We start from the raw sequence: 26,771 nt of genomic DNA on the forward strand, positions 1-26,771 counted from the left end.
GGAAGATAAAATAAACTGCCGTTTGGTTGCGCAACACGTTTTTCTTAAACATTTCCACTAGGGGGCGGAAGAAGGCAGCAACATCTCAAGAGCCCTGGACAAAGACAGGACGTTTTACGAACTGAGCTTTAAAAGTAAAAAGATAGCGAAAGTAGAAAGGGAGTCAGAAATGGGACTGCTATTTACTACCAGTTTTGGAAAAATGTGTTGCATTAGGATTTCCAGGATTATAAACTACTTTCTTGAAGGTTATAACCTCATTGCAAAATCAAAACTCACTCTCTAAATCAAATTTCTTCAAGTTCATATGTTTCAAATTGAATTTGAAACCTTTTAATTTGAAAATCCTTCTTCGGAAGTGTTGTTGTTTGGCCCTCTGGCTTGCTTTACAGTGAAATAAAAACCAAGCTAAGAGCAGGCAGGGCTTCGTGGGATGGGAACAGAGCAGTGCCTCCGAGTGTTTCCAGGCTGTGACAGTTTATTACAACTGAGAACACCCAGAGGAGAACTATTAGAGCCGATGAGGACCAGAGGAGAGACGAACGACCACGACACGGGAGTGCTAATGGAAGCGGTGAAGTGAGAAGAGTCCAAGAGCGCCGACTGTGTCAGGTTCAAAAGACACTAAAGTAAGTTTTCCAAATAGAGTTTATGACGTTAGAAGTTGAGAAAAAGTGCCACCGTTTTTGTTATTTGGGGGGATTTCGCCCTGGAAGAGTATGATAATTCTCCGCAGCTGTGATAGCGTTGTGATCTCGGAGGCAGGAACGCAGCGGAACTTCTGGTCAGATCAGATTTCACGTGCCCCCCCAGCCCCCCGTCTTTGCTTCAGAAATCACCCCTGGTTGTCCCGACTGGGCTGACCACGCTGAAATTATTGCATCGCAGAAAAAACTGACGAAGAAAGAGGGGACAGTAAAACTTTTTGGATCCGATTGAAGAGTTGTGATACACGCGCAGTGAGAGGACTCGCAGCTGCCGTGACAGCTATGGAGGGGGGCGGGGCTCACAGTAACTGTACCGAGAGGAGAAACATGCCTAGGATATGGTGGTTGGAGATGTTTCAGCTCCCAGAGCTTTGCCACGTACGGGCTGGACTGCAGGAAATTTGATCTCCCGAGGTGCCCGCGCTCGTACCCGCCTCCCCTGTTAACGCACCGGGCCAGCGGCGTGCTGGTTCACTGTGGACTAATGCAGACACAGCTGCGGGAGTTTACTTACACTTAATTAGGCCCTAAAAGAAACTTAAGATCTGACGTTTGGATCTAAAGTAAAGAGTTTGCTTGTGGTTAGGACAACTGCTGGGAATACCACAGAGCAGAGTGGAAGTATAATTTTCTTTAATGATGAGACCAATGTTCCACAATTAAAACTGCTTTTAGCATGTGTTGACCCCGTGTCGTGAAGGGGGATTTTTTATTTTTTTTTAATAATGAGACAATAGCAATTTCATTGGGTTGTTTTATAACAAGGTGTATAAAATAAGTCAGTTTACTTAAAGCAACAAAAAAAAAAATAAAAAATGGAACTGTGCTCCCATAAAGTAAAGCAAAATTTACTATATTAGGCCTGTTATCGCCCTGCACAGACTGGCGACCTGTCCAGGGTGAACCCCGCCTCTCGCCCGGAACGTAGCTGGAGATAGACACCAGCAAATAAAATGTCTATAAACAAAATTGCCCTTCAAAAAATATTAATCATCAGACTGGAAATTATAAAGTTCATTTTAATTGATCAATTGCTAATAACAGGCTTACTTCAGGGCAGACTGCTTTACTACTAAATAACCCAGCCAATTTATGATCTGTCTTGATTACTTTAGTACTTTGTTGATTTTTTTTCTTTTTTTATTGTCTGTACAAGCAGGGACAAAGCTACTCTAGTAAAGTGAATTTATTACATAATAAATACATGGTGTACCCTTCCATTTTAAACCATTTTCTGATTTGGAAGAAAGGTACATTTTCATAAATCAATTGGTGGCTGCTTCAGAGAATATTTTCCAGTTGGCACAGTTTTTTCTTCCTTAACTCTAAAGGGGCATTCTGCTTTCATCATTTTTTTTAAACTATAGTTAATATAATTAATACATAGAGTAGCTGCCTAACATAAGGTGGTTTCAGACCAGAGCAACTAGAGCTAATTACCAGTTTGCATTTTGATTACAATAGCTGTACAGTAGCTACTTATAGTCCTCATAGTTGCATTTAGACCTAACTTTGTCCTACTAAATGTTGCATCGTGTTATGCAGCTTTGCAGTGATAGTTGATCCAAAGATGCACATCAAGCCTTTCTCTCCATATATTACTCACCATCTTCATTGCTGTTGTTGGGCAATGTCACTGGCAGTTATGTGGCTGAGTTGGCTATCGACCAACTGTTATGCAATTGTAGCGTTCCTGTGGCAGTGTGAAAGCCAACATGTAGATCACTACTGCAGTACCAGAAGGCCTGGCAGACCTTAAAGCCATTTGGTTTCTATGCTTGAACTTACTAGAACTAATGTGTACAACTTAGAAAGAATGTCAAATTTTGTAACCTTCAGGAAATTTCGTTTTAGTTCTAACCTTTTACATGTTGACTTTCTAGAAACTTTCAAGATTCATGTATTGTTTCCCTGAAGGTTAACTTCAAGTCTCGCTGTAGCCATTAGAAAACCTTCAGGAAATGTACCCTGCAGTTTTCCTGAAGGTTATCTCCACATTTCACTGCGTAACCATATGGGAACCTTCAGGGAATGTTCCCTGAAGGACCCATGAAATTTCTCAGTAAATTTAACAACTACCGTAACTTTTCACAGTTTTAATCTAAAAAGTTTCACTTTAAACAGTACTTTGTATTAAGATTAGTACTGCATCTCATTTTTATAAGAAAGGATTGGTATAAAGTTTGAGTATGATGAGTCCCATTGCTTACGAGTTTGCAGAGAGCATTCATCTTTCAGGATGAGGCTTTCCATTCTTAATTGTTTCAAAACACTCGAGAACCGGGGAGTTAATTTAAAGTCCCTGCCGTCTCCTCAGCTCCATGCATTCATTTGGGTTAAAGGGATTAGGGTGGCATCCATCTTCTAATTACACACTCATCATGCCTTCAACTTGAAGATTAAATTGGGATGGAGCGGTCCCGGTGACACAGAGGATGCATCAGAGCGCTGCAGATGGTTGATGAAGAAACGGAGCCCCGGTTAAGTGTTAAAGTAGATGCAAATGAAAGAGTCAAACAGACGTCTGGGTTTGAAGCTCCTCTCTGCACCCTGCTCTAGATGTGCATTGGGTCCTTTATCTTTAACTATCACCACATTGTCACAGAAAAAAAGGAGGATGGGGAATCTTTTGGCTTTAGATAAGAGAAAACCCTTATCTGCGTTTTTCCCTTGCGGGGGGAAATACTTTAAACACCAATAGCACAAATCTAACACTGCTGTGACTTCTGACACACTTGATAATCTGATCTAACTGATGATATACTTTAATTGTCAGATTACTACGCTGATAACTTCTAAACTTTGCATGTAGTTGTAAGATGATCAGTTGAGATTTAAAAGTAGCTCTAACTTTAGGTAAAATGAATAAATAAAAGTTTTTGGGAGCCAACAGATGTTGCTTTGCTGCTTTCGCTTAAATAATAAAGCCACAAAGAGACTTGTGAAGGCGTCTGAGGGTGTGTTCGCACCCCTTTGCTGGTTTCCCACTTGGGGGGGAGGGAGCAAAGGCGTTGTTTCATCCTGTTGTCGCTCAAGGCTAATTGCACCAGTAGAATCCGTTCCTCTTGAAGGCAGTTTGAGATTTTGTGGGATTTACTGCTGAGGATCTGTGGAGGAACGCCAGGTGAGGAGAGTTCAACCTTCACTCGGGGTGAAGGAGAATGAAGAAAATGGTACTGAAGTTCACCATCCTTGAAGATCAGTGTAATTATTATGTACAGGTATTGTACTGTAATAAGCGCATTTACTCCCTTATACACTTTAATCTGCGTTTGCTATGCTTATCTCACATTATCAAATAGGTGACTGAAGCCAGGGTTACTTGGGTAGCTTTGTTTCCCCTCAATATATACTTTTTTGTAGAAACAGAAGGGATGCACCGATACTAAAATTCAGGCTGATATATTTGACACCTTGGAAAAGAAAGCGACCATACGGCTTCAGTTAAACTCAACATAGTCCTGCACTGTCACATGACCAACCTCCTCCACTCCCCTTCTGGAAACAAATAGCCAAAACAGAAATAAATAACGACTGTTAATATTAGTCCAGATGTATTCATTGGCTGATACCGATGTTGTCAATATACCATGTACCCCTACAAAACATAATTTCTTTGTCAAATTTTAAATTTATTTGATCTGAAAAATTTAAGAGTGAGAAAATGAAACATTTTTGTCTTATTTTAACACATATTTGTGGTATTTTTTACTCTCCTAGAGCTAATCCATTTCTGTCTGGTCAAACACTGCATCTGCAGTGACACAGACATTCATGTGGAGCACACTTCAACACACTTTTCTCATAGATAAGCGTCTTGCTGAAGTTGTACATGTAATAAGCCTTTATGCAAGTCAAGGCGGGAAGGAGATAAATGGTCCAATGCAAGGCTGCACAAAGGTGAAGGCACTTAAAGCCAGTCTGTACAGCACAATGCTGTTAAATGACCGGGGCGTCTTACGTAAGCTGAGGCAAGCACACCTCACCTTTGACATGTTTCTGATAACAATTGTAACCTGAGCAGCATTCTTTTTTGTTTGTTTTGGAAATACTAAACAAGCCGTTACTCTACCGAGGAAGTGAAAGTGATGGTTTTGAAGATGGAGCACTTTAAGGCTTTCAGGACAAGAACAAGTAAAACTCCTGCAGTTTTTCCAGAGATAGTGCTGGGCTGGAGACGGAATGATAATTGCAGCCTGGTCTCGCATGATTCAGTTAAAAGCTGTAATGTAAATTCTCATGCAGCCGTGATGCAGTAGAACTACGGAGCGTGTCTTTTAACGTGCGTTCTCTGCTGTATCACCACCCAGTTGACCTAAAAGTGACTGTGCGTATTTACATGTTACACAACTTGCGACCTCTGTCCAGTTTTATACTGTGTGTGTGTTTGTGTGTGTGCGCAAAGGTTACTTAAGATGAGCTGCATGAGTGAGCTCTTTTCAGATGGACAGAGCACCAGTAGAAGAAGGGTATGATGGTTTCCTTTAGTTATTTTTACCATTTTTAAATTTCTATCTGTTTAATGTTATGTTTGCACTCAGCAGCATCAGATTATTTTTCTAGTTTTATGACAAAAGGAAAATTTACAATACCCTTAAATCTGAAGTTTGTGCTCATTGTAGTGCGTAGACCTAGAATGTGCAAATTAACTCATTGATCAGAGAAATTAGGTCGCACCTGTCGGGAGGCGGATAAGAAGAAAAAATTGGACACAAATAAAAGCTTTTGTAAAGTTTTTTTTAACTTTACAAAAGCCTTGCAAATGGCATTTGTAGAACCCACAGAAAATCTAAAGTTACCAAACTGCTGTGCTTTGTTTGAACAAGCTGTTCTGATCTAATCAAAGCTGTGCAGTTTTTTTTTTGTTTGTTTATTTTTGTTTTTCTTTTTTAGGGGGTGATGATGTTTCTGGTATGAATAGAAGTGAGGCCATTTTCAAAAGGTCCCACATGTAATGTATTCTCTGTCTTTCTCTTCAGAGCATAATGGCACTGCTCTTGTGGGTCGGCCTGTCGCTGCTGCTGGCTGTCCAGTCTGGTGCGGTCAGGAACTGCCACCCCAGCTGTCACTGTGAGGTGGAAAGCTTCGGGCTCTTCGACAGTTTCAGCCTGACCAGGGTGGACTGCAGAGGCATGGGTCCCACTGTCTCCATGCCCATTGCCATTCCTTTGGACACTGCCCACCTGGACCTGTCGTCCAATGATATGGGCCCTCTCAGCGATGCCATGTTAGCCGGTCCAGGCTACACCACGCTAATTAGTTTGGACCTCAGCAGCAACAAAATTACTAAGGTTGGTGGTTCGACAAACTTCAAATTGTATTTATAATAGTTACTCTATATATCATATTTTTTGTTTAGTGTTTGAAATTTTAAAAAGAAATTCTTAATAGCAGGCTTTATTGATCAGTTAATTAGAAATTTTTTGCATTTTCAACATTACAGAAAAAGATGTAGCTTTTCTTGCGAAATAGTTTTATAAAATACAAAAACTGAAAACAGATTGATTCAGTCCCATGCATTGTATTTATACTCCAGGCAGAACAGTTTTACATGATTTGCATCATAGTATTTTTTATACACAGTGCAAGTGTTTTCAACTTTTCACACCAATTTTAAGAGAGACTGTGTTGACTGCTGCAGCTCTCTGTGTGAGTCATGTGACCTGCTCTGTGTGCTGCACTCAGACGGCAGTCTATGTGAGGAGAGCAGCTGAAACGACAGCCATTAAATTTTATGATGTTTAAAGCATCAACTTAATAAAGGAGGAGTTTTAATTGCACACATATGGAATTGGATAAAGAAATTTTACAAGCAGATTTATTAGTAAGAGAGCAAACATGCTAGTCTTGGCATATTAAACAGTCAGAGGTCATTTTAAGTATTATTGTTTTGGCTTTCTGTAATCTCCACCTCTTGAGTCTGGTTCTGCTGGAGATTTCCTCCTGTAGGAAGGAATTGATTGCTTTCAGTGTTGCTACATGCTTGCTGTGGAAAAACTCAATTCATCCTGATGGGCTTCCTTAGGTAACGTTTTACCTACTGGGTTTAAATGGTCAGTATATGACATGATCTATGGCCACTTTGTACTCTTCTACAAGTAAGATAAAATTGGACTGCATGTAAAAAAATATTTAGATGTAGGAACTTTAGACATTTTTTTCTCCATATTTATATCTGACCTCTTGTCTGACTCTCAGGTTAGCCCCAGTGCATTGTCCAAACTGCGATACCTGGAGAGTTTGGATCTCAGCTACAACAATCTGGAGAGTCTGTCTCCAAGCTGTTTCTCGGGCCTCCCTCTGGCCGAGGTGGACCTCAGTCACAACAGTTTCCAGGAGTTTGACATGGCTGTGTTCGCTGCTAAAGTGAACGGTGAACCTGTCAGCGTGGATCTGTCCCATAACAAGCTTGTGTCAGTCTCTGCTACCTTGCATGGAAGAGCTTTACATATTCAGAGTGTCAATTTGTCAGTGAACCAGCTGGTTAACGTACCAAACATGGCGGGACTTCCGCTGAGGTACCTAAATCTGGACGCTAACCCAATCCTCAAAATTAAGACGGGAGCCTTTGCTCAGCTGAAAGATTTGGTTTATTTATCCCTCAGTGGCCTCGGTGAACTTCATGAAATTGAGCCGCATAGCTTCAGCGATCTCCAGAACTTGCAAGTTCTGGACCTCTCGAATAATTCAAAACTTAAGAATCTAAGCCCTGCAGTCTTCTGTGGACTAGATTCTCTGCAGGAGCTCAACTTGTCTGGCTCTGGTGTGACTTCTTTGCCAACTAACATGTTGAGCCACCTTCCCAGCATCAAGAGTATCACTCTTGGACAAAGCATCCACTGCTGGAGGACTCAAAAACAGGGACAGTTCCACCGACAGATGGGGCAAGTCCAGCATAACGACGAGCTGCACTGTAACGTAGACGGCATTGTGTTGTGAGACCAGGCGTCAGGAAATGGGCCACTCCTATCGCTCTCGCTCAGTTAAATCTGTTCTCTGGTGATACTGTGGATCATACCTTATCATTTTTATGTAGCTTTGAAAAAACTCTGGACACTTTATAATGCTTGCTGTATTTTTAGCAGCACAGGCCAACTTCTTCAGTGTTTTAATACATTTCACTTTTTAAAACCGCATCATGAATTAATTTTAACATGTTAGAGTCATATTTTTCATTTCATTGGATTGTCTTAAGATCTACTTGAACTTAGTCCAAATGTGGTATTTTCTTTAATATTGTACTTATACTAGTCAGAAATTGACAGATATTGTTACCATTTAACCACTAAGAGTACGCATAAGACTTTGAATGTCTGGATGAGTGGGGCGATTTTGAACTTGATTAGACTTTCTTTTTTCTTAACAGTTTGTTTTTCTATATGCTGTGTTCAATTTACCTCGGATTTCTGAACTTAAATTATTTTTGTCACAACCAGGCTGGCCACTATAAGCAATACAAAACATACAAACACATTTCTCTTTATTCTATGCATTTCAAAATAAAATAAACACACAAATGCAAATTGTACACTACTGGTAAAATATAAAACATCCACAGTGCAAATAAACCATTTTATTCCTGCTACTTTCATAATATCTTCTGTTCCCAACAGCCATGTTGGGTCTGAATTTAGTATTTATAACGCAGAAATTTACAACTCAGAAATTCTGACATCCGAGGACAAATTGAATGCATCGTTTGATTGAAGTTACCACCAGACCTTGCTATCTCATCTTGGTTTAACTTAGCAGTTATTTTAGCTTAATCATTCTGGTTGAATGATTACCATACAATAGGTAATGTCTGAAAGGTTGTCCACTTTTCGTCTTACCCTGTTGAGCCTTAAAGCTGCAATGCACAGTGTTTTGGGATATCTATTGTTTAAAAATCTTTAAAATTAAGAAAAAAAAAAATCAGCTGTAGTGTTCTAGCCTTACAATGAACAATGTTGTTCCTTGTTTGTACTGTGACCCGGGCAAATTTACAGGATCTGACTTATAGGATGTTCAGTCAGGTGTTACTCTGCTGGTTGAGGTTGATGTTTTGGTTCCCAATTATTCCAGTTTTCATGCTGACCTGTTAAACTACTAAACACCATATTGTAAGTCACTTTGGATGAAAACCTTCCTCTAAACGAATGTACGTTATTGAATGTAATATAACAGTTGCAGTCTATTTCAAGACTAACTAACCTCTGCAGTAGGCATGGTCAGCATAAGATCAATTTGATAACCTTGTATTAAGCTACTACAAAGCCTAGTATTTATGTGAAAAATTCAAACACAAGTGTTACACAAGATAACTTGAACATTAACTTAACAAACACCCTCCAAATTTGTAATTTTCTCCTGGTTTTGCAGGAGACAATTGGGCACTGGGCCGTGAATATACTGCATCCTGATTGACTCTGTTTCCTCTCCAACAAATTAATCAGTCAAATGATTCATTTTGATTTATGCTTTATTTTAACTTTGACCAAAATTCAGTCCAATCTCAAAACTGAACAGATTGCATGCTCAAACCTCTGGCACTTTCTCAAACATCCTGTTAAAATGTATTATTTCAAATTTTAGTTTTTTTTTTTTTATTTTATTGTAACATTTTAAACTGTGTAGCATTTATTTCAAGCCTCATAAGCTGCCTTTTGTATTTTGCCACAACAAATATTAAACTGTAGATTTAATGACCAAAACTTATTTTTTGCTTTGTTTGAAGTCCATGTTCTCTGACCATTTCATTACTTTGCCACTGTTCTTATTGATCTTACGGTTTTTTTTTTCTGCTGAAATGGCACAGCAGGCGTAAACAAGGTCAGAACTAGTTGACCAAAAGTAAGCCTTGATTTACTCTCATGCTCTTTATTGACCAAGTTTAGTTTCCCTGGACAAATTGGACCACTACCAGTTTATCACATTTTTTGTATGCAAGTTATTTTTGTTTTGTGTGTTGATGCACATGTGTAAACTTGCCTTGATATTCCTTTTGAATTAAGAGGAGAATCGGTCTCAAGAACTGTTGTAGAGACTGGAATCAGCCTTTAAACTGTCCACTTTAATGAAAACGTTTTAGTTTAAAGATCTATATTTGTATGAATGTAAGTAAACTGTACATAACCATATTAATATGTAAATCTTATGTGTAATAAATTGACTCCTCTCACACTGTGAACTCAGTGACTCGTCTGATTCATATCCTGTGTGACGTCCAAACGGGCAACAATCGCTAGGCAACTTGACAGAGAAAAAAGAAATAAACACAAGTTAAAAATACAACCACGGTTTGGAAAATGTGCTTCTGTCTGCTCTGAAGTCAACATTTTCCTGGAGTTCCAGCACTGTGTGATTTCATGTCTGCGGAGGTTTGAATCACACCAGGGTGTGGTTCTCTCCGGGACATGGCAAGAAACTCAGATCTCAGCAGAGTTGTTTTAAATTGTGCTTAAAGAAACGCTGTAAAGTGATACGACACTTGAGGTTCTGCTGGTTATCATACTGGACTAAACACGGTGTTTTGGCAAAGTGATTGGGAAGAAGACCAGCAGAGAAAAGAGAAAACTGGCAGGGAAGATGGATATCAGACACAGCAGCTAACAGGCATCCTGTGTGTCCTTGGCAATGAGTACAGTGTTTGCTCTGTAAGGATGAGGAAATCTGTTCTTTTTCTTTCTATTAGACTTAGAATCTGCCAAAATGACAAGCTGATCCAAGGGGTTTTCAGCTATTGCATCAGAATGTAGATGTACTTGTTGCATCCTGAAATTAGGGCTTCGGATTTTAAGTGTGTTGATAAAGCCTGAATCCTCACAGTTTTCTTCAGTATGTTCGACTGTAACTACAATTCCCCTGCAGTCAGTGTAGGGCTGACAGAACGCCTTCAGAATACTGATTCTATGCGCAAAACACTTCCAGATGCTTGTGTAATTTTGTTTTATTTTTATTTTTTATGTCTCTTGTAAAACAATAGCTTGTTTAAAGCCAAGAAACAAAAACCAGAACCCAGCTTCTTTTAGTACTGGATTGGATTCTTTTAACACTAAAAGAATAAAGCTACATAGAGACCCTTTTTAGTTTACACTTACTCCAATTTTCTCAAGGCAGTTGTTCCTCAGGTAAACTGCTTGCTATTGGATTATGTATTCTTTGCACATTTCATTCAACATTTTTTGTGTGAATAATCTTCAGGTAAACAATAAACTGTTTGGCCATGAAAATAAACAAGAAAGGAAGTTTTGGTTAACAGCTTTCTATAAATAGCATTGTCTGAGGATCTATGCGTGACAGTTCAGTTATTTTTCATCTCCTGAGTACCTCAGCAATGCTGCTGATCTCACCCAACCAGAACTAAATATCACAAAAATCAGCTAAACTTATTAAGTATAACACTATGTTTAGATCATCTGTTGCTACGATTTGTAAATTGCAGATGTTTTGGCTCTCACTAATTATGAACTGATGCATTTTCATACAATACAATTCTTGACATAAATCCATTCTATTTTCAGGATCTGAGCAGAATTTGGTCTGGGGACTCATAGTCCAGTAACCTCCCCAAACAGTGACGCAATGCAAAACACAAACTGCAGGGGAGGTTTGGATAAAGATTCCAACATTTCTGGATGTTGTAGTCTACAAACACTTCAGTTGTTACCTCCTAAACCTTGACTGACATCAACACTGATCCCGTGTGTCATAAGATTTTCACTGCACTATTTTTGCTCAGTTCCTTTTTTCTATTTTTTTTTTTTTTTTTTCAAATTTTCCATTTACACCTTTGCTCTGCATGGGCCAGTTTAGGCAACACAAATCCAGCAAGTTTTTGGATCAGATTGCTACAGGTAGAAGTCTTTCATGAAAGCTTTCTAGGTTTACACAACCATTACGAGCCTGAACTAATAAAAAATGAACTAGACAAGAAAATGTTTTGAGGTTAGGGTTAGGGTATAGTTCAAAAATATTTTTGCTTCCACATGTTACGATGCGTAGCTGAAAACCATTTTTTTTTTTTTTTTACAGTTCTTTCTTGGACACTCTCTTTGTTAACTGAATAGTTCAAATCCAATAAAGATGCCAAATGGCTGAAAGCATTCAAAGTGCATGCACATATAATTTAATAGCCCAATTTGAAAAGCTCATGCTCAAGGTAAGATTTTGCACACCTGAAATCAAAGCCAAAAGTAGCTGCTGTGACAAATGCTTGACATTGTCCTATAATTACTAAATGTGCTCAAATTATGCACACTTCCCAGCATGCACAATTAAACAAACAGCATGAAGAGCAAGAAACAGTGCAGACAGGTCAGACATAATGTTATAGATAAGCTTAAAGTAGGGTTATGTTACAAAACAATGTCTCTGGCCTTGATGGTCTCGTAGAACTGCAGTCCTACCAAGACACGGCCAACCGTGTTAGGCAAGGAAAACATGAATAAGCGAAGCAGACAAGAAGCAAATCTAGAGGAGCTGCAAAAATCCACAACTTAATCTGTCAACACACAATTATTAGTTGTGCACACCATAGATATGGAACATTATAGAAGAGTGTCAAAAAATAAAAACAATGTTAAAAACAAAACCTTCAAGGAGTCCCATTTGCTTTTTGCCACAAGCCAGAACAGATCAAATGAGGCGAAAATGGAAGTTGTATACATGTATGCAACACACTGCGAGTTGTGGAAAATTAACAAATCAGCCTGAACATATAAAGATCATCATCAGACATGGTGGTGTCAAAGTCATGCTGTGGGCTGCTTTTCTTTATCACTGAGTTTCATCAGGTAGATAGTAGATGAACCTAATCGTGGAGAAGCCCAATAAAAAATATGGACTGGAGTGGACGTTCACATACAAAGTAATAGCTTAAATGAAGCATAATCATGGCAGCATGGCCTAGCCAAAGTTCTGACCCCAATTTAAGAGAGAACAATGCAACAAGAAAGTTGCTCCAAACATGCAGAACTGGTAAGCCTCTATAATCACATGAAATGTATTCTTCTTGTTTCGAGGGGGTTCAGTGCTAAAGGATGCCACTCTGCATTTGTTGCAATGCAGAAAATGTGAGCACAGAACTTGGAAGGTAATGGATTGCTTTCATGTGGTGACCCAGTAGTAAGATGTGATTAATTCAAACTTGAGGGAAGCTTTGGGTTGTGTATAATTTGTCCAGACAAGTAGAACCATGGTGTCTTTATTAAGCACATTGTTCCTGCTTGAGCAGATATCAGACAAATGTGTTGTGACTTCCTGAAAAGATCCTCTGGAGAAACCAGCCATTTGAGAAGCTAATTCATTTTCCTTCAACCCTGAGCTCCAACTGCCACTGAAACTGTGCAGTCGTAGTTTTTTTCTGCAAAATACAACACAGTGAAGGAAAAAAGTTCAAATGTTGTGTTTGTGCTTTAAATGTCCCTTTGCTTGAACTCAGTGTACTGCAGGGCGGCACAAAGGTTTTGTTTGTCAGAAAAACAATGCATCAGGTCAGATTGTTATGGAGAACAAAGATTCAATTGTTTTCTCTGAGCCACTGTTGCCTTCAAAGTTTGTATTTCTGTAGAAAATGACCAGTTTGGCTTTTATAGCTGCAGCAGTCTTGTTGTCTTTCAGTCTTGTAGAAGTCAGTAAAACGTCTTCACCAGAAGCAATTTTTTTTAAACTATTTAATGCAGAAATGTTTTTGTCATTTATATGCTAACAAGAAGTATTTGGCATTGTGTGGCAAAGAAATACTGTCAGCAAACACCAGAGGAACAAAAATGATTTGTGTTAAAGGATGAAAGGAATATTTGGCAAAAACATTAATCCAGCCATCAATAGGCTAGAGCTGCTTCCTCTTGTATTGCTTAGAGAGGATGCAGCCTGGACAGGTTGGTGCTCCATCACTGGGCAACAGACACATGAGACAAAACAACCTTACACACACACACACACACACATGCACATGCACTCCAACACACAAACTCACAACTAAGATGTGCAAAAATGCCTCAAAATAGATCATTGTTATGTCAGCTTGATGTCCTGCCATGTGTTGACATTGTACCACTGCAAATATCTCACTAATTCCAGTGAGAAGATGAATTTGTAAACTCTTCCAACCGCGTTTGTCACAGTTCCTGTTCATTTGCACATTTAAATTAGTCATCTGATTGTCAGAAAGGCTGAATTTAGATTAGTGACAATCTTCTGAAAGTTCAACACGTACGCTGGGTTGCTTAAACAGTGTTTTCAACCAACCAAAAGTTTAAATGACAAACTACTGCAAATTCTGACAACATGCCTTAACAATTTTGTCAAAATTTGACAACATTGTTACCGAAGTAAGCCATGAAGTAAATGTTGAGAAATGAGCAGTGCGTGATTCACTACTTTTGAAGACATTTAGAAGGCCCTCCCACTGGTTTCCATGAGGATTCGGATCCAAAGAGCTCAGGCGTCATTCCAGGCTCAACATGTCCGAGTCAACTGTGAGTTCATTTCACAAAGTGGATCTCACCCCGAGACATCTAAAGGTAATAAATAAAGAAATCCAACCAGAGAGCAGATATACAAAAATGTTTATCTAACTAATTTTTCCATTTTTAGCTTTCTAATAATGTTTTGTCAGCCTTTGATAAAACTGGCACTGGATCTCTGGTGAACTAATCTCTGTAATCTATCTGTGCTGACAGTTATCAGGGTTCGTACACCACTGTACCAATCAATAGCTGCAGAATCAGCTTTTCCAGATTCAAGGGTTAATCTGCACAGAGGTTGCTCCTCTTCAGCAAAGCAGGGCTTTGTTAATAAAGCAACATTCAGGAGCATGACAAGAAAAAGAAAGTTCCTGCAGTAAATAAACTGAACATTAGGGAAGGAAATAAGAGGGTTGCACACTCTGCACCACAGACACCTTAAATTCTTCTTTTCCTTGCAAATTTGAAAATGCACTTGTACAAACAGTAGCCATTGGCACCATAAAACAGCTTGTGTGCCACACAATTGCTAACGATAAATTTGTTATGAGGTGTGTGCATGCTTGTTAGTTCCCACAAAGAAACCACGTCTCTCTACCCCACAGGGTTTGCTTACATTCTGAACATGCAGCTCAGCACAGGTAGAGCGGGGGTCTTGTGTAACTTTGTTCCTAGTGGTGGTCTGGGGGTGGAGGTTCCCAGAGGAAACGGGTTATATCCTGAGCTCGCTGCCCTCCCTGTTGTTCTCCTCCATCTGGTTTCCATCAAGTGCTCCTGCTCTGTAAAACTTTTCTCTTTCGTTTTTTTCTGACCAGCCTCTGAACACATTTTATTTATTTGTTTGTTACGAAAGCCTCTGAGACAGAGGTAAAAAAAACAAAACAAAAAAAAAACTGACTTACGGCAGATCTGAAAATAAAATAAGAGCGAAACAGTGAAAAATAATAATAAAAAAAAACAGTTGACTAAAATGTTAATTTAAAGGCGTGTGGAGACATGCATTTTGCTGGCTCATCCCAGTCTGACTGCTAAAATCCAGATCATTGCAGCCGTAGTCATCCTGGCTCAAGTCTTAGTTTCATGACCATCAGCAGAATTTAAAACATACCTGACTGTATGAACCCTTCAGAACAGTAAGACTTTAAAATTCAGAGTTGATTATCGTCTCATAATCCCTAAGTTATGCATTCGTTTTGTCTTTGAGTGGCTTACAGTAATATGTTCTGACTGGTGCAGAGAGCAGGACGAGGTGTCCAGCTGGGGCTCTAATGAGATAAAAAGAGTGAAGCTGACTTTAACTATAAAACCACCTTAGAAGACTGAAATGAGGTTGTTGTTTTTTTTATCTTTGTATGTGGGTTTTTCTGTTTCCTGGACAATTCTTTGAATGTCTTCCACAGTTCATGGGTTTGAGCAAACCTCAAATGAGCATGCCAGAACATGTGTGTAAACCTGGCAAAACAAGAACATCCCCTTTTTAGTTTCCATTGATAAATGAGGGCTTCAGACTGAACAGCAGTTCTGTTTCTCTGGCTGCTGACATTCAGCCTTCAACGAGATGCAAACAAAGCTGGAGGAGAAGAGATTTTACAAACAGTGTTTCTCTGAAACAGTTTCCAGAGTCTCACACCAAAAGCATATCATATTTACAAAGGTCAACTTTTCAGATATTTTGTGTGTGTTTCTGGCAGCACAGTGATGAACAAACAGAATTTGTGATCTGTTGACGCAGCAACTCCCGCCCTTCTTTTTAAAAAAAAAAGAAAAGAAAAAAATAGCCAAATGATGTGATTGCTTCACTGCTCTCTAATTACATCCACATGACTGAGCCTGTGGATTAGGCTTTTTGGTTCAGGAAACACTATTTCCTGGACTTTGACGCAAGGTCTTAGGCTAGTTTTTTTTTTTTTTTAGTGGACGCAAATGAAAACAATCTTAATTCATCTCACGTCTGTCCTTCAACACATTCTTTTTAACTGTCTCAGCTACCACACAGAAACTATTTACTGAAGTGGTCAGTGCTCAGGTAAGGAAATACACTTTAAATTTTAAAATGATAACATAGTTAAAAAAAGAAGAAAAAAAAGCTTTTCTCATCCTTTTTCTGCTGAAAGTGCATAAATTGAATTATTGTTTGACTTGAAATGCTTTGCAATGTAGACGTCTGAGTGAGAAATCCTGGGAATGATGCAGCGTTTTATGATCACTGGTGTTTTATATATCAATTAACCTCTCTCAGAATTTACTGAGGGACTCTGACCGGGTCAGGAGTGTCCTCCAAGAGGATGGCGGCCGTTCTCAATCCGTTTGGCTGTTTCTAGCGCTCTCTTGTGGTAATATTATGCAAATGAAATGATTGAAAATCTACAATTAAGAGAGCTGTTGCAAAGGACTCTTCTGCTTTTCCTACTTTGTGTGAACCGAGCTAGTGTAACTAAATGTGTGCAACATTTATCCACACCTAATTTATTCGGTAGTCTGTCTGTTGCGTAGTAGTGTGTCTGTTGTGTAGTAAAATCAAATAAAATCAAAAGTATCTGAATCTTTGTAAAATATTTTTTTTCAGGGTGCCTTTCAAAAATGTTGATTCCTCTTTAAGTTTTTCATATTTTCTTAGATTGCAGTCTCAAATTTCAATGTATTTTTTCGTAAGATTTTATGTGACAGACCAACAACTGCTTAGCTATTAAGTCAAACAATGACACACAGCTTTTAATATCTTTCTACAAATGAAAGTTTGAAAAGTGTGAGGGCAGGCAGTAAGTGCATCTGTAGTAAACACAGAAAACACCCCACCTGTCATAACTTAGAAACTATAGAAGTCAGTTAGCCACACCAATGAGGAATGCAACAAACGAAATGAGACTTTATTTGGAACATGTGTGAATCCATGTAAGGTGAATTCAGTCAAGAAATTCCTACAGACATCATGGTGAATATCTGTTAGAAAACATCCAGTATAAATAAGCAACACATGCAAAATAAATATAAGTTCACAAAATTCTGAAGAATCACATGGAATTCAGTGTCCAGCACAAATCTTTTGACATTTATTTTTTTTATACCCTAAATCTGTTCATTTTAACACCCCAGTGTGTTTTTTTCCCATCCCAATTTGTCTAGACAGTTTATCATCTGTTCACATATAGTCAGCAGTATCCTTACATACAGTTGAGGAAGGAGTTGGTCCTCATAATGCGGATCACCTTCCTGAATCTGTAGCTGTACTCATACTGCATATTTTCACGGAAGAAATACAAGTAGCCTGCAAGAGAAAAAAGACGAACAAATGTAAGGAAATGACAGAATATGGAAAACATCAAATATTCACAGGAATTTCTTTAAAGGAGCCATGTGAAGTATTTTTGCAACATCTAGTGGTAAGGTTGGAAACTGCAATAATTTAAAAATGCTCCACATTCTCTAATTTGAAAGATGCAGCAGATTAGAGTCTTTGCTAATTTCCTGAAATACATTAACAGGTGATTTTTGGTGCTCGTATTAGTGTATTTAGTCTATACTGGAAAAAGTATAGACTCCTTACTTAATCTATTAAATAAAGAGGCATGTGTAAAAAAAAAAAAAAAAAAGCACTTATTCTTATTATGGGATTCTGTATTGAAGGTTTATTATTTCTGCATCATTAATAAGTCATTTTTTAAGTGTTCTGTTAAACAGTATTTGTGATCTGTGTTCTGAGATTTCAAATCATTGCCACCAGTATTTAGTGGAAGGAAGGACAAAAATAAATTGGGATCCTTTGTTCTAAATGAACAGATTTGAGTCCTGTATTTCATTGCTACCAGTAAGTATTACACATTGGATTGTTAACTGGACTGAATACTGAGTTTTGCATATTACCCTGATGAAAAGTGACAGCATCAAACTCGTCATGCATTCCTGGAAAGTCATCCTCAACAGATTTCGGAAAGCCAGGGTCCATGGTGCCTGTTGCTTCATCGTAACTGTAGGTAACACAAAATGCACAGAAATACAGAGAATCAATAAAAAGTCCAAGAGACTGAGTTGTGAAGCACAAAATATAATCTTGCCTTTTTAATATCACAACATCTTACCTCCAGTATTCTTCATCGACAAAAAGCAGAGTTTTCCCAGTGTTTTTTATATGCACAGCTGCATCTATCTTTCTAACTGATTTGGGAAGACCAAGTTTATGTATGTACTTTGGATAGCCATCCACAAGTGAATATCCATTCAAGGCCCACATACGGATCCCTGGTTGAACAAACAACAGGGTATCGGTGTTACATGTGCTGTGTAGTATATGTTAGATAATCAAACCTTTATATTTAACCCACCACTAAATATGAAGACTAAATCCTTCTCTGGGTACTCATACGCTGCATCCACTTTTTTTGGCAGGGAGGGCCATGTGGACTTGATCAGTGTCTGCTCAGGTTCTGCCATCTGTGGATGGAGACGCCAGTAGAACCTGCAAAAAGAAGCAGCGCTGAAGACAAACTGGCCAAGCATTCACAAAAATGTTACAGGTGGGGAAATTGGGATGGGGGAATTATTGAAACTGGTTCCGATGAAAACTGGATTTTTGTCCAGACACATTAGCCTACAGTGCAAGAAAACTGGGATAAATCTGCAATGCGATGTTATCTCTAAGCTGCCACTGATTGTTTATCAAATGAAGTGCAGGATTAGGTAAAACTCTGCTGGGTCGAGATGAAGCGTTTCATATGACTAACTCTTCAAACTATAACTTTGAAGAGTTAAAGTTTTCATCAGATAATGACTTCTTGTCATTTTTTGTTATATTTTCCAGTTTCACCACTGTTTACTGATAATGATAAGTTTGGTTTCAACGTGAGCCATCAGGACGATGTTAGCCTTCACTTTGCCTGTCCCAGGTGCCCATTCATCAGGGCACCTGCATCCGATGAATGGGACATGCCTTTACTTTACCTGTCTTTGAAAATGATGGTTTCTCCTCGTAATTCTGTTACAGCATCAAAACTCAACTCAGGATCACATTTGTTAGGTGCATCGGGTTTTGGCTTCCTTTTTCTAGGATTGGGGTTGGGACCTGAAATGAACATTTACAATAGGATGAACAGACTTTCCTCATGCAATTATTGTACCTTACAATTTCTAACCAAAGTTTCCAGTTGCCCACCATAGAGAGCCTGAATGCCTTCAATGTCATCTTCAGCCAGTGGGAAGCCAGAGGCGAACGAGTAGACCGGGTACATCAGGGCACCTGCGTCCGATGAATGGGACATACCAAGTGCATGACCTAACTCATGGGCTGCTACATAAAACAGATTGTACGCTGCAGAGAAAATACATAGAATTAAAACCATTGTTCTTTTGTGGCAGAATTTGGTCTGCTACTAAATATAGATCTGAATCATAGTCACCTGATGAATCTTTGGTCCAATGTTCATCCTCATCAAAGTGAGTGTCTCCTCCAATGCCTGAGCCTGGAGGGTAGGCATGAGCCAGCAGCCCATCAGGTCCGTCAAATGGATTGTGGTCACCATGCTCTTCAGTACAAAAGGCAAACAATTATTCAGCATGCTGAACCTAACATGAACTATTTAACATGTGTACCTTCTAAAAGCCATAATGCTTCATCACCTCTTGTTCCAAAGCTGATCATAATGTCTGCATTGCCGTCATATATCTTCTTGAAGGTCAAAGGGGTGACATCCGCCCAAACATTCAGCGCATTTCGGATTGCTCTGTCCACATCAGATTGCTTCAGATCGGGAGTATAATTCACAATTCTGAAACATTGGGGAGCATGAGACAATCAGAACATTTTTATGAAATTGACTCAAAATATAAATTTTTCTTCTCTAGGATTTAATAGTTACCTGAATGTGACATTCTTGTTTTCCCATTTGAGGTCTCGCGGGAAGTGGTTGTACTCCCCAACATCTGGTACACCACATCTGGGCAGCTTCATGACCTCCAGGGTGTTGTCATCAAGATTTCCAGTTACCTTCGCAAGTGGAAAAACAAGATCATTGGGAACAAGTGTCAATGTCAAAACTTTGCTCTTTCCAAAGACTTTAAAAGGATGAGAACTTCTTCCATATATAAAGTTTTGTCAAAACAATTTACTCTTAAAATGCTGACGAGAAAAGGAAAGGACCACAAAAAAGCCTAAATTAACAATTGCATACTTCTGGTTACCTGAAGCTTGAAAAATCTTTGCATTTGCTGGACCTTGTTTTTAAAATCCTTTGATGGCGATTGTCTATCTTGGAGACCAATTGGAAGACCATAGAAGTGACGAAGGTATTTCTGTGCGGAAAAAAAAAAAGATTTTAGCCAAGATACAAGAAAACCCTGAAGTAAGCATACGGAGGAAAAAGGGTTTACAAGAATCTTACCTCAGCTATTAAGAGATCGTCTATCCTGACCTTATCTGTAGCAAGGTTTTCTTTCTTCCCAGTAGGCAGAGGCAGAGCAAAGGAATATTGAGCCAACACTGGCAGCAGCAGCACCAGAACCAGCAAAGGAAACATTGTTGACACCGAGTTACCCAAACAAGCCACTGGGATCATGAAGCTCTGAGGAGTATTTAAAGTGTTTTGCTCTGCCTCCCACCCCAGCCCCCCTGTGATTCATGCAAAAGTACCTAGCCACTTCCTTTTTTGGTTGTACAGGAATGTGTATGTATCTGCAAAAGTACAGTGACTACATTGAGTAAACTTCTTCAACACAGAAACTCTTTAATGAACATAACCCATTGCACTGACTTAGGTGATTTGAGAGCAGATGTTTTCTTCAGTAAAAATGTCTCATCAGTAGATATGACTTGTAGAAGAATTGCTTGTATAAGGATAATTTCCTCTTTTTCCTTTTAGCAAAAAACGGAAATTACCTTCATGCTGCTGTGTGTCTTATGATAGTCTTGAGGCTGTTTTCTTATTTTAGAGTATAATCTGTGAATCATAAGTAGGAAACAACAAAAAGATTTATGTCAATCGCTTAAACACTAGCCCTCCAGCCTCATCTATTTAATTCAAAGGTTTCCTGCCCTGTATTAGTGTTTAAGTTTAAAGTAAATAAATGAATATAAGTATAATGAATTATATTTTTCGCCTTAACCTCTCATGATAGTAGTGGTGATGGTGATGGGTCATCATAAATCTAACCTTAAACAAAAATTTTTATTAAATTTGAGATTTTATTTTTGCACAGTTAAAAATGTTTTACCCTAATTTATTTGTCAGTCCTTCCACTAAGCTGTTTAAATTCACATTTATCTCAGATTCAGATTTTCACTCAAAATCTTGCTAGTTAGCTAAGTGATTTGAAAGTCTCAAAAAAGCTTTGAGCATTTAAAGTTTGAGCAAAAGAAATAATTTGGTTTTGCACAACCTATCTTGATTTATCCCTTGATAAATCAAGATAGGTTGTGCAAAACCAAATTATCAAGGGATTTAGGGAACACAGTTTACAAGGCGTCCAATTTACCTAGACAAAACACATAATCGGTTATTGTGTTCCTGAAAACAGACAATATAGAATCTATGAATACTGTTTTCAGCAGTATTCAGTATTTATATACAGTATTTACAATGCTGATTGGTACTTTGTCACCTCTGACCTGGATTTAGAAACATTACAGAGAGTAGGGCTTATAAATGTCATTTTTAAAACTAAATTTATCACAGCAGACCTGTGATAGATTCAGTTCTTGCAAGGCTTAAATAAATTTGAGGAAAAGCAGATTGACACTGTATATAGGTTACTCCTAACTTTCTTGTTTACGTCAAACAGACATGGTTTTTATAACTAAAGCCAAGGGAGTTCAGCTGCAGAATTAGAGCCAGTGCCAAGATTGAGCCAGAGCTCATGTTCTGTCGTTACTATTAAAACCAGACGGAAGTACTGCTGAATAAGCTGTTTAGCACTGAAACTTGTTGAGTGGAAAATCAACATTATATGAACCCCCACTTTTAAAATGTGGGATGTGTTCTTAAGAAATTGGGAATTTTTTTTTTTACAAGTTGTTTACAGGAACAATTTTGTGATTCAGCAACTCCCTCCAACACAGTATTTTTCACAGATTGAAAAAAATTTAATACTCAAAATTAAATTATATTTATTACATTATAACTGAAATGAAAATATTTGAAAAGCATATCAGTTGAAATATTCACTAAATGATGTGATTTCTACAGAGTCCATTGGCCCTGTTGTTTTCAAAGCAAAGCAAAAGTATCTCTACCTGATATTCTGACATGTAAAGACTTGCAGCCGACTAAAGCTACTATTCCATCATTGTCTGGGGAAAACAACCGAGCTATATTATTATCCACTCACTGCATCACAACAGCAGGATTCTTTAACTTCTAAAACAAAATCGACAATTTTGAAATGTTAAATTAAGTATTCCAATAATAACCAACCCAAAACAACCAGCAACCACATCAATCACTAACCAGAAACCAATGTTTTTTGGATAGAATGTATGGATGTAATACATTTTGTTTGTCATAAACAACTATTTATTATAAAATAGCCTGAAATACATAAAGATCGAGCTATGAATCGAAATCGGTCATGTGATGAACCTTGATTTATTTGATTGTAGCTCTGTATTGGTCACACTTTCTAAACTAAGCTGACATTCAGAATGTTATGTCCAATTTTTAAAAAAAGACCTAATTTGTTTGAAAGTATATAGACAGACAACTAACTTCGGGATCTGAAAAGGTTCTGCTGACCTGAACTTTATCGGAAATATGATGCATGTCTAACAATGTGACTACGTGTTGGAACAGCCTGTGTAGACAAATATTTTTGGAGCAGCATCAGTGTTTAGGTGGTGGTTGACAGAGTGAGTCTGATTCATGTAAGGGGGAAGTTAGACTCTGGGGGAATTTTTTACTGTTATTTTAGCTGCAACAACCCCACACAAACAGTACCTCAATTCAAAACCCTTAAAAATTGTCATACAGTAATCATAAGTTACAGAAAGTATTACACATAACATTCAAGTAAACAAAATAAACACATTTGCAGTGTGATCAGAGAAGAACACAATCTCAAAGACAGTGGACACATTTGTTTTCTCCCAGAAAGAAATGACTAAAAGACATGTGCTAAACAGCAGGATGCCTTTAATTCACTACCCATATCAAGGACTTTAATGTTGCAACTGGGAGCCGGTTAACTTACTATTTGTACCCAGTATTTCCTCTCAAATACACTTTACCAATTTTTGCTTTTATTGATCCCCAAAGATTTGGTAAATAACAGTAAATAAAAGTTTAAACTGAACAATCTTTTATCTAACTGACATGCTGCGTCTCTATGATTTTACATAGTGGTTGCTGATTTTTAGACCTTCTTGGACTCTTCACAGGACAAATCAGCAGTTTCGTTCAAACCCAAAGCCTCTTGGTTTTTCTCTGATGTTAATTCCAGTGGTGCACAGAAAGACCACTACTGGACTGCAACATATTCTTTTGACGATATTGGTGTGTAAAAATGTTTTGTTACACTGGATTCAAAGGCAACAATGAGGTGAATTCAATTTGCTCAGCACTAATGAGATGTCTAGAACACGTCTATGAAACAGACCTGTTACTTTTTAGACACACAAGTGTCTAAAAAGTAACAAGTAGAAATCTTCAATTTAGCCTATTTTAAATTAATCCCGTTTCAGAAGTCAGGATCAGTCTTTAGAAAATGATGAGCTAGTTTACATGGGTGAGAGCAAAATCTAACAACAAAAACAGTTTAAAAAAAAACAACTTAAAAAAATAAAATAATAATAATAGTACAATACTGTAGGCTTAGAATTAAGATATGTTGTGTAAAGTTTTAGGTTGAAATCCCAAGAACTGCTGAGCTGATGTAGTGCTGTAAGGTTAAATAAAAAAAAAAAAAAAAAAAAAAAAAAAAAGAGTATTTCCCAACACTAGAGGGCAGCAGAGACTCGATGGAGCAGATACTATAAATGACTCCAGTCTCCTCTTCATGACGCAGTGTTTGCACAATTCAGATTAATTTAGGGGACGAAGGATTTTACATAATACTCTCCGAATAATCAAATTTGCTGGACCTTATGATCCATGGCCTGTAATTGCCATTGCTGTCATTATATATTGAAAATGAATGTTAGTTAAATTACAGTAAAAAAAAAAGGTTACCAGAAACATTGTGAAAATCTTGAAGGTTTTCTGACACATTTATGGACACTCAATGTAATCTTCAACTTAGTCAACCTTTATTTTAACAGAAATAAAAAGCCTAGTATTACAGTGCCTTATATCACACTGTGTCTGTGATGATTAGTGTGAAGGTCTGGATGTGGACTCAGGATAATGCATTCACAATTTGGATAAAGCTATGATTTCCTACTCTAACTTATAACTAAAGTAATTCATCTGTTAGATTCATGGGGAGGAAACAGGAAGTGTGTGTCTACATCTCACTCAATTTTCACTAGTGAATACTAAGTTAATGTTGCCCTCAAAATGTTGCAGAACTTTGTTTAACAGACAGAGACTGTTTAAACCTTCTGCTGCAGACTAAATATATTTATTAAGTAAATTTTAAAATTCCTATTCATGAATTCAGATGATCAATTAAGCTCTTGGTCATTTTAGAAAAATTCTTAGTATTTTCTTCTGTTTTTTTTTTTTGTTAAATAAAAAGTTGTTTTTTTTGTTTGTTTTTTAAATTTTTTTAGCTGAGACTCTTTCAGATTACTGTGCATTGAGATTGATTAAAAAGTCCCAATCCTAAATGGGGGGAACAGTTGACCATCCAGTGTCATGCCCCAGATCCTCTGCAGGTAGTAATGAACCCACAACCATTCCAGACTGCGATATTTAATAGAAGATTATAAAATGAGTGACAAGTTGTAAAAGCAACTCTGCAGCTGCTCAGTTGCAAGTGCAACATCTAATCTGATAAATATGTACATAGATGCGGTATAATGGTGGTGACAGAGTTCATTCCTTGGAAATCCTCTGACGGACGGAAGTTGTAAGAAACTCCTTTGATTCTGCAATTGCAGCAACATGAGCTGCAAGCTCACATGTCCCATGATGTTGGTGGATCGTCTTTTACAATGTGTAAGAATGATTCAAACTGTTGCTGGTGTTTGCAAATTAATTGCCAAATTATGACAAAAAAGAAGCCAAGATTTCAGGTAAGAGTAGTTTTATGGCATGATTATTTCACAGGCTTCAAATTTAATAATGCTGGTCATAAACAAAATTTAGCAGAAATCCAGAAAAGACACTTTGCATATAATAAAAATATTGTTATTATATTGTTGAGTAAAATGAGGACTTAAATCTCTTGAAAAAAACTAAAAAATAAATCTGTCCCCCATTGTTAGATGAACTAATAAGGTTACTACAGATACTTCTGACACCCACCTACTGAATTATTGCCTCTCCTCACATCTCTCAAGTACATAAACAAGATCAAAATATGTCAATAGACATCATGGACAAGACTGAACAATGCTATGATCGGATACAAGACAAGGCCATCAACAAGAAGCTCAGTGAGAAGAATAAAGTTGTTCATGTATGGATAAAATTTAAAATGGTCGTCAGTTTTCTTCTGCCCGGAGCTCCAAGAACCTGCCTTATTTGGTGATGATAATGTGAAAGTTGAAATATCCACCCAAAACCAGCTGCTAGAATCTTGTCACAGGAACCAAAGTCAAAGAGAACACCATCTCAAACTCACTATGACAAAATGGATCAGAATCATGGAAGCCCCCTGCTTTAGAAGGTACGTGTACTGAACTGCGCGTCACTTACAGAGTGAGGAAGTGCTGCAGTCACTTCCAAGAGTATAACCCAAACACTGCAGAGTTTCCACCTCCATCAACCACTGGGGTCTAAATATGAGGTTTCAGGCTTGTTTTGTGGAAAGGCCAAGAGTAAACTTTACCGTTCCACCAGTGTCAACAAACCAATAAACCATATCCTTTAAAAACCTGGACAAAAACTCAACCACAACACTGAAAATGAGTCACAAATGAGTCTTTAACCATGAGTGGAGACAAAAGAACAAGACCATATGGTCATGGAAGGTCCGGATTGTCTTTCTACTTACAAAACAACAGAATATCTGTGGAAGGAGATGAAGAAGCACCCAAGAAATGTAACAGATGAAGAGTTCATGTGACAAAAGGGCTCACAAAAGGTGATGTGTGTGGAAATGTTGACTATATCTGCAAGTCTTAACACACCCATATTTACACCATAAAGATCAGCTGCAAAGTAAGGCACGTCACTGCAGCTCAAATATTTACTAATGTTTTACAACAAAATTGCAGACATCATAAATCTGCTCAGGCTGCACAGTGGCATAGTTGGTAGCACTGTTGCCTTGCAGCAAGAAAGTCCTGGGTTTGATTCCCGGCCCAGGGTCTTTTTGCATGGAGTTTGCATGTTCTCCCTGTGCATGCCTGGGTTCTCTCCGGGTTCTCCGGCTTCCTCCCACAGTCCAAAAACATGACTGTCAGGTTAATTGGTCCCTCTAAATTCTTCTTAGGTGTGTATGTGTACATGGTTGATTGTCCTGACTGTCTGTGTTGCCCTGCAACAGACTGGTGACCTGTCCAGGGTGAACCCCGCCTCTCGCTCGGAAC

General features: G+C 38.2%; 2 protein-coding genes across 2 annotated transcripts; one reads left to right on the forward strand and one right to left on the reverse strand.

The window, feature by feature from the left end:
- The first annotated feature begins 302 nt into the window (after positions 1-302).
- On the forward strand, positions 303-9,876 carry tsku (tsukushi small leucine rich proteoglycan homolog (Xenopus laevis)). The gene is made up of 3 exons (XM_044118963.1): positions 303-629; positions 5,687-5,998; positions 6,906-9,876. The coding sequence occupies exons 2-3, from the start codon at positions 5,693-5,695 to the stop codon at positions 7,644-7,646; spliced, it is 1,047 nt and encodes a 348-aa protein (XP_043974898.1). The 5' UTR covers positions 303-629; positions 5,687-5,692; the 3' UTR covers positions 7,647-9,876.
- A 7,127-nt stretch (positions 9,877-17,003) lies between these two features.
- Positions 17,004-20,715, reverse strand: mmp13b (matrix metallopeptidase 13b). The gene is made up of 11 exons (XM_044118964.1): positions 20,527-20,715; positions 20,327-20,437; positions 20,005-20,132; positions 19,766-19,914; positions 19,546-19,671; positions 19,302-19,457; positions 19,091-19,211; positions 18,475-18,608; positions 18,232-18,391; positions 18,017-18,120; positions 17,004-17,420 (listed from the first exon to the last, which is right to left on the reverse strand). Exons 1-11 carry the CDS (start codon positions 20,698-20,700, stop codon positions 17,317-17,319), a joined length of 1,467 nt encoding a protein of 488 aa, XP_043974899.1. The 5' UTR covers positions 20,701-20,715; the 3' UTR covers positions 17,004-17,316.
- Positions 20,716-26,771: the final 6,056 nt, after the last annotated feature.

Source organism: Gambusia affinis, linkage group LG06 (assembly GCF_019740435.1).
Source record: "Gambusia affinis linkage group LG06, SWU_Gaff_1.0, whole genome shotgun sequence".
Lineage (NCBI taxonomy): Eukaryota > Metazoa > Chordata > Actinopteri > Cyprinodontiformes > Poeciliidae > Gambusia > Gambusia affinis.

Coding starts and splice junctions, on each gene's coding strand:
- tsku (XM_044118963.1), top strand. CDS start 5,693: ATGGCACTGCTCTTGTGGGTCGGCCTGTCGCTGCTGCTGGCTGTCCAG. Junction 5,999..6,905: donor GCAGCAACAAAATTACTAAG/GTTGGTGGTTCG, acceptor TCTGACTCTCAG/GTTAGCCCCAGTGCATTGTC.
- mmp13b (XM_044118964.1), bottom strand. CDS start 20,700: ATGATCCCAGTGGCTTGTTTGGGTAACTCGGTGTCAACAATGTTTCCT. Junction 19,915..20,004: donor AACAAGAATGTCACATTCAG/GTAACTATTAAA, acceptor CCAATGTTTCAG/AATTGTGAATTATACTCCCG. Junction 18,392..18,474: donor TTTAGTCTTCATATTTAGTG/GTGGGTTAAATA, acceptor TTGTTCAACCAG/GGATCCGTATGTGGGCCTTG.